Genomic DNA, 8,289 nt, shown 5'->3' with positions numbered 1-8,289 from the left:
CTGAAGGAATGGTCACTGTGGCCATTGCTGCCCACTACCTTTCTGGGGAAGATAAGAAATCCTCCCAGCTGGATGCTCTGAGAGCAAAGTTTCCAGATTGGACATTCCCCTCGGCCTGGGTGTGCACCTACAATCTCTTTGTGTTCTAGTCTTCCGGATGAGTGCTGAGTACATGCCGAGCGGGATACCCCTGTGACACGGTTTCTCCCCGCGTGACATGGATGTTTGTAAGTCAGTGATTGTGAATGAGCACCTGTTCAGAGAGCTTCGTGGGCTGACATTCCTCAGGGCCAAGCACCATGATGGTGATGCTGTGGGGTCGTGACATGTGGCCTTTCTGACACTTGACGCCGGTTTCCTGGCACTGAAGCACACACATGGGTACCACCACTACACACGTCAGTCTTCTCTAGGACCTCAAGGATAAAAGCCAACAAACCACGTCAGTAGTCCTCCCCTTAAGATCATGAAAGATGTAGAAGGTACTGTGAGCTGTTCATGAGACAAAGGACATTTCCAACTGGAGCCCAAGATCATTTGTTTCGTCAGAGGACGGTAGCTAAAATCTGTTCGCTGGAGTAATGATCCCCCTTGAGATTGACCCTTAGGGATTAGAAGGCAGGTTCAGCAACAGCGGGAGGAGAACCAGGGGGCTTCTGAGGCCCCAGCCTGTGTTGAGAGCTCTACTTCTTCAGGCAGCTGCTCAGATGTGCTTGGCTCCTCTGTAGCGAAGCCCAGGCTCCCGCCATGGGAAGCTGTGCTGAGCCGGGGACTCGCGTCCTTCTGACAGGTGGTCCCTGAGAGCTGTGGCTGTGATGCATTTCTGAGTTGCTTTTAGGCTTGATCTCTACCTTTTCCTGTCCACGTTGCCATTTGAAGCGGAGCATTTGTTCAGCTACGTTTCCTGCGGGGCTCTTCTGGCTCGGGATGTCGCGTGGCAAGCACACAGGCTTGGTAGTGAGTGGGGTGAGGAGTGGCTGGGCATTTTATAAATATTTATTCTCTTCATTTAATAGGCATGTTCTGTTATCCAAGGTTAATCCTCTAGGGTATAATTTTATTGATGCACTGAGTCCTTAGTTTTGTCTGTTTTCTCACGAGTCTGAATAGTTTCTCCGTCCCTGTCCGGCAGAGCTGGCTTTCCTGGGGCAGGAGGGGGTGGCTTACACTGCAGTGAGGCCCCTGGAGCAGCAGCTGCTGGTATTAGGATCCTGCAGAAGGGCAGGCCGAGGCCTTGAAGGTGCTGTTCATTTTGAAGATGGCTGTGTGGCTTGGGAGGCGTGTCACGGCGATGCCTCTCAGGGCTTCTCGGCTCTGGCAGTGGAAGGGCTTGGGGAGATGAGTGGTCAGTTCTTCTTTCTTTTTTCCATTAAGAAGCTGAAAAGGTTGGACAAATTCTGAGTTTAGCAAGCAAAGGCCAAAAAAGACATTTTTTTTAAAAAGCCACAGTAAAACAAAGTGGCACTAAGTGCATGGCAGGAGGCCATTGAAGCCGCTTGTGACTGGTGGCCGCAGTGTGCCTTCCCAGGCATGCTCCTCCCGCTGCCTGCCTCACCCGGGACTCCTTCAGCCCTGACCCGGCCACGCAGCCCAGCACGGCCGCGGCCAGGGCTGAACGCGGACTACGGGCTGTGCTGCAAGTACCGGGCTCCCGCCCCTGGTACGGGTGTCGCCAGTGGACTTCTGAGTTTGTCAGGTGGCGCAGAAGGACTGCAGTGTTCGTAGCTTGTAGAGAATCAGAGTTGTGGACAAAAAGTGGTATCTCAATGAATTTCAAAATAGAGGCCTATTTTGTCCCTGTGGTTAATCGGAAATAGATTTTTATGGAGGGGGAATCCCATGTTGAGGACATGCTTCGTATGAAAGTGATTTTCCCCCCTTTGGGAAGGATGTGATTCCCTTGCAGTAAGAATCATGGTTTTCCTTCTGCCTTCACGTCATTTTCCTTTGTAAACAAACAGTGTCTTCTGCTTTGGTTTTCAAGATGCTCGCTGGGCTCAGGGCGGACTGCTTCAGTGCCGGAAGTGGCTGAGCACTTAGCACACGCGCGGTCCGTCAGCAGCCTCGGAGACTCCTCATTCAGAACTCCCTTCTAAGAGGGTCTTTTCAAACAGTTTTTCCTACAGAATTTAAAAGTAGCCCAGGGTTGCACATTCAGTGAAAATGTGAAGAATTGTGGTTTTGAAGAAATGCTTAGTCTACATTGTGTCTGAAAGTACGTTTCCCCGTTTAGCTGATGGAAACAAGCGCTGTAGGGTCGCTGAGATGCCTCCACCGAGGGGCCGTAGCCAGCTGCTCACTCAGGAAGCCGTAGCCAGCAGGAGGGTCTTTCCTTTCTTTTCACTGGTTGGCTGACTTGTTGAGGATTGGTTGTTGCCTTACATTACTGAAATTAACCTACTAGGTTAGTATCATTAACAGAAAAACCAGATCTTTATTCTTCTGTATCCTCATCGTTGAAGGGTTATTTCCAGTCTACAAAGCCTTTTTAAAACCTTTTTTAAATTGCCTTTAAAAGACCTAGATGGCTCACGTGGCAGAACGGGTATGTGAGTGAGGAGCAAAGCAAGGAGACACTGGAATGCTTTCTACTGTGGAATGAAATTGTGCATATTTTGTTAAATGTTGAGCTTTTTAAAATCCTCTCCACTGGCAAAGAAAATCACTGAAGGGCGAATCCAGGATTGTGGGGGCAGGAAGAAATGGTCTTTCAGCCAGTGGCCCACCACTCATCACTTGCCGCTCTGGAAACCCAAGGAATGGGGGCACCGCCGCTCCTCAGAACAGTCCGGTGCACCTCCTCATCGTGCCCCTTGCCGCCTTTTAGGGCCAATAAAGCCAAAATGCATTTAGGCCTCTTTATGTCTGGCTCTTTTTATTTGGAAAATATCTTCTTTGATTTGTAAAAATATTAACGTACTGATTTATTTCTTCAAGTTTGGCTCTATATTATGACCAAGTGGAATTTATTCAAGGAATGAAAAGTTGGTTTAACACCTGAAAAGTCAATGTAATACACCATCTCAACTGACCGAGTACCTTTATCAGGTGAGGAAGTTCCCTCCGATGAAAAACTCACAGCTAAAATCCTCATCACCTGTGATAAAAGCCTGAAAAGCTTGCCCGTAAGGTCAGAAAGACCACCATGTCCACTACAGCCACTTCTACTGAATATTGTTCTGAGGCTCTAGCCAGTTTGGCAAGATGCATCCAGATTAGAAAGGACAAATTTATATAGAAAATTCTATGGAATCCACAAAACAAAACTGTTACAGTTAAATGAATTCAGCAGTGTTAAAGGATCAATGCACAGATCAGCAATTGTATTTCTACAACAAAACAATTCTAGTCGCAATTGCATTAAGAATAAAATACTTAGGAATAAGCTTAATAAAAGTATAAGACAAGACTTTTATACTAGAATTAAACACTGCTAAAAGAAATCCCATGTTTGTGGATTGGCTTAATTAAGATGGCAGTACTTGCCAAATTGATCCACAAATCGAACATAATCCCAGCTTGTATTCATACGGAAATGCAAGGGACCCATAATAGCCCAGTCTTGAAAAAACAAACTTACGAGTCACATCTTCAAAACTTCCTACAAAGTAGGGACAGTAACCATGACCAGACAGTGTGCTACTGGCAGTAAGAAGAGAGAGCAATATACAACTGACAGTCTACAAATAAAATCCATATGTTTACAAATGATTTTTGGCAATTCAATGAGGAAAAAAAAATGAATCTTTTCAGTAAATGATGCTGGGACAACTGAATATCCACACACAAAAATTAACTCAAAATGGGCCAAAGACCTAAACAGGAGTTAACACTGTAAAAAACAAAACATAAAGTCTCAGAGGAAAACACAGGCACAGATCTCCACAAACCTGCATTAGGCAGTGGTTCCTTACATACACCAAAGCACAAGCAACCAAAGAAAAAGCCGGACTTCACCAAAATGTAAAACTTTTATGCTTCAAAGGACAGTGTCCCGAAAATCACAAGCCATTGGAATGAGAAAATACATGCAAATCATATAAGGGTCTAATATCCAGAATGTACGAAGAACTCTTGCAAATCAACCATAAAAGGATAAATGACCCAACTGTGAAATGGGCGAAGGAGAACAACGTTTTTCTCTAAAGATACACAAATGGCTAATAACTGTGAAAAGATACTAGGCACCAGGAAAATCCACACTATGCCATAATGACTCTCGGCTCCATAAAGAACTCGGACGGCTGTAACCAGAACCACAGCCAGCAACCAGCGCAGGGAGAACCTGCCACCTGCATCCCCTGCTGGCGGGAGTGCAGAGAATGGCGCAGGCACTTTGGAATACGGTTAGGCATTTCCTCAAAACATTAACCAGGTACATGACCCAGCATTTTCACTTCTATCCACATGGAAACTTATACATGAATGTTCGTGGCAAATGGTGGTGAACAGATAAATAGAAGCAGTACACCAGAAAGTGGAACATTATTCAGCCTTGGAACGACTACTGATGTACAAAGATGAACCTTGAAAGTGTCCTGCAAAGAGAAAGAAGCCACACAGAAAAAGCCACAGATACAGGATTCCATTTATATGAAACGTCCATAAAAGGGAAATCCATAGAGACAAAGACTGGGGAACTCAGAAGCACTTTTAATCCCACCTGTTAGAGACGGGGCCCAGTCTCCTCTATACTTACATAGACAGTTTTGTCTGGCGGAAATCATTTTTATTACATTTTGAACATTTTCCATGTCCTCAAGATGGATTTCTCTTCCAAGCTTCTACAGTCAGGCATACAGGATGCTGCCAAATCTCGCTGCTCCTGTTCTCAATTCTGCATATAAATTTAAATCTGTCTGAATTTGTAGTTACTTCATAAAGAAAATTCTAAGAGGTGGAATTTCATAATGAAAAGAATATTTCTGTGGCTTTTAATAAATATACTTTTTGCTGTTAACCTGATGTGTTGAATAAAAGTTCATGTTTTATTGCCCTTTACCAAGTAAAAAAAATACACATTACAGAAGTAGCAGCAGCTTTAATTACAAGCAAAGGTTGACTTTACCCCCTCCCCCCCAAAATGACTTCTTGTTTTGGTATCAGCAAATAAACTTCAAATAGTTGTTATACTGAATACTTGACTTCATTAGTTAAAGTTATGGCTTTAACAGTTGATGTATCAACCAAAGCAAAATAAAAATACAAGTAAAATATACAACAAACTACCAAAGAGAAACTTTCCGTAAACCACCAATTTTTCTGCCTTCAGGCCGCCCATTTCTATTACTTGAGAAACAAGTATAGGAGCAAAGATTGATTCATGGTCTTAACCACAGCGGCTCAGTTAACCTACCGGTGCTCTGCTTTGACGAGTGCAAGAGGAGCCCAGCAGCACATGCGGAGATGTGAAAGGATCACAGCTGTTTACAATGGTAAATCATTTTATTGACTGTATTTTCACACCAAACACAAAAATAATGCTCATTCTCCTCCTAAGGGACTAGGACAGGAGAAGTTTCAGGTTAGATTCTTGCTGGGCTGCACGTACTCACATGGGACACATTTTCTACCATAAGATTCAGGGAAAGGTGGTTTAAAACAAAGGCTGAAATAAAGTAGCACCAGAAAGACCAGGTACCATCCTCCCACATCCCACCCGTTCAGGAGTTCTAGTATGTGAGATTATTGCACTTGTAATGTAAAAAGTAAATGATAGTAAATTACCAAACTCAATAATTTAAAACAGTTTGATGAATTTCGAACCAAGCAATTTCAAAATGGTTTGTGTTTCCCTTCCAAGGAAACCTGGGCTAGGACAACTGTATCCTGCCATTTACTTTAAAAAGCAAGGGTAGAGGACCAAGTTTTATTTCTAAACTGTAATTGTACTATGAGAAGAGAGGCTGTTTTACATAGTGGTATGAATTTGGTCCACGTCAAGATACACTGTTATTACAAAAATAAACAAGTTTGTTTTTGTAAAAAATAACATTGCATTCCTTTGTTCAAATTGCACAGTACAAACAAGCTATGTAAATTAATACTGATAGAAGGTAACTGGAAGTACAGTGGGCATGTGTTTACTCTGAAGCCATTAAGGAGTATGCAGATAGGTTTTCATAATGTATGAAAACTAAGTCATATCTAGAAATACATAAAATATTTTAAAAGTCACAATGAAGAATGCATTCTTCACATAGTAATTTTTAGTAGCCGTGATAATACAGGATTCAGCAGTCTATTTACATAAAGGTCCATTTTTATTCCATTTACAAAAGCAATAAATAAGAAACTACGTTAATTCGCACAAAACCTGTTTCATGATCAGTGTGACCATTTCCGTTACTGAATGACCAAGCCAATAAACCTGTTTTTTTCTGTGAAGACTGCTCCTATTTGGAAAGAGCAAGCCCATCTCTCTTCCAAGAGTGAGTATCGCCATGCAGAATCCAGCATCAAACCTTACAAATTATGAGCCCTAAAAATATGAACAGTACCTTTAGTCTATTTACACAAGAGTATTCACAAAAAGATACAGCTCTCTGATACAAAAGAGTTTAGTGGTATCTAACAGCATAATTGGTAGGAGCCCTCAGACCTGTGCCCACACTGACCAGGCCTCAAGCTGCTGGAGGAAGCAGGCGCACTGACTCACAGGTAAATCGCTTCCGCCAGTTCAGGACTGGGATTTAAAGGCTAAACACAGCCCAGGACAGGTCTCCATCGCGACAGCCACTGCTGTGCCAGGGCAGGCATCTGCTCAGCAGGCCAGTGCGGGAGTCCAGCGCTCTCGATCCAAAGGGGCACGCAGGGAGCTCAGCACTGATGAGCTCCAGCAAGCACCTTCGCATTTGTTTTTAAAAAGCAGTCTGGACACACGCTGAACCAGAAAACACGTAAGAAGCTGGAAGTAGTGAAAAAGTAGGCTCGTCTAGGGCAAAACAATCCCTGTGGTTTAGGAGCTACCATTCTTTAAGAAAAAAACCAAAATATTCTCCTGTACAACTGTACAATACTCTTTATTACTTTCCACTGCAGCTTAAAAAATTTTTTTTTAATGAAAAATGATTTGATATCACATTTTTATGGAGTCCGAGATTTCTTAGAGGAGCAAGTTAAAATTTAATACTACCTTACCAGAGTCTCTGAGTTCTCTCCCTGGTTAAATCGTCCAACTAGGTCGCAGTGTCCTCAGTTGTACGCTGCTGTGAATTAATACTGCCCGCGGTGATGGCACGTCACTGTCGTTAGGACACAGAACAGTCGTAAGTCCCATCCTGAAAAGATTCCTCCTCCTCTGCTCGGGTCGTGTCCTCCTCCTTCCGGCTGACCAGACTGCCACCTCCAACCTCACCCTGGGGGACGCTTCCATGGCCCGAGCAGCCCCGGCTCTCCTCTGCCCGGGGACCGGCGTGTTCAGGGGTCTTACCCACGGTTATTGGCTGGAAGGCTTCGGGCTGGACCTGTTCTTCTGTGAGCTCACTGAGCTTCTGTACTTGTGGCTTAATGATGTTTAAAAATGGCTTATATCCAGGACTAAGCAGAGGGAAAAGGAAATTAGCTCTCTCTTGCCACACTCAAAATGCTCCCTAGAGTGTTCTGGACAAACTCCTACTAAACATGGACACAGTGAGGTCTCCGTGCTAGGTGGTGTGGGGAGGGGAGGAGGCACATGGGAGGGAGGAAAGGGTTCTCAGGAGTCCTGGCCAACACAGGGGCACTGCACCCAAGGGAAGTGTCTTATGTTTCTGAGCTCCAGCAACAAGGACTTTTTTCTCAAGTATTTTAATTAAAAAATCACATTCCATAGTCTGAGGACCAACAGGGTTTCTTCAGATTTGAAGAACCTTCACACAGTACATCTCTTCTAAGTGAATTTGGCAACTAAGGAAACAACTAGATCCAAGGAAGGGAAACCTCAAATCCACACATAACTGGTGACAAAGGGCTACGATCCAAGGCTCTTCACTTCTACCCACTAACTCTTACTTTGGGCTTGCTAGTAACTGCTATGGACTGTTAAAAATTTAAGGCGTGTGTGAATTTATCTTTTCAAAGTAGATATTTTCAGGTTATTATTAGCAGCAATTCCACATAACCACAGACCTCAAGTTCCAGTCTAACAAGTCTAAGATCATCTGTACTGTGTCATTTACGTACCTGGCTGGGCACAGAATAGTGACTAAAGAGAACAACTTCAGAAAGGAACGTGTGAAAGCATTTTTATTTCGACCAACCTAAACAATTTCCAAATAAATGAACTAGAACTAAACCTTACAACTGTGA

General features: G+C 43.6%; 2 protein-coding genes across 6 annotated transcripts in view; one reads left to right on the top strand and one right to left on the bottom strand.

Moving 5' to 3' along the window:
- Window positions 1–2,862, top strand: part of ERMP1 (endoplasmic reticulum metallopeptidase 1) — a 41,820-nt gene extending 38,958 nt beyond the window's left edge. For both annotated transcript variants that reach the window (XM_040620315.1, XM_040620316.1), the window contains exon 15: window positions 1–2,862. This exon is cut by the window's left edge. In XM_040620315.1, coding sequence (XP_040476249.1) covers window positions 1–81 — 81 coding nt within the window. In that variant the 3' untranslated portion in view covers window positions 82–2,862.
- A 141-nt stretch (window positions 2,863–3,003) lies between these two features.
- Window positions 3,004–8,289, bottom strand: part of RIC1 (RIC1 homolog, RAB6A GEF complex partner 1) — a 136,501-nt gene continuing 131,215 nt past the window's right edge. For 2 of the 4 annotated variants that reach the window (XM_040620312.1, XM_040620313.1), the window contains exon 26: window positions 4,968–7,539. In XM_040620312.1, the coding sequence (XP_040476246.1) occupies window positions 7,251–7,539 (289 nt within the window). In that variant the 3' untranslated portion in view covers window positions 4,968–7,250. Of the gene's footprint in view, window positions 4,838–4,967; window positions 7,540–8,289 lie in introns of those variants that run through there. The other 2 variants (XR_005831860.1, XM_040620314.1) reach the window with 2 other exon arrangements.

Source organism: Ursus maritimus, unplaced genomic scaffold (genome assembly GCF_017311325.1).
Source record: "Ursus maritimus isolate PB19 unplaced genomic scaffold, ASM1731132v1 scaffold_34, whole genome shotgun sequence".
Lineage (NCBI taxonomy): Eukaryota > Metazoa > Chordata > Mammalia > Carnivora > Ursidae > Ursus > Ursus maritimus.
The sequence above is the reverse complement of the archived record's forward strand: the minus strand, read 5'-3'. Positions and strand labels throughout refer to the sequence as shown.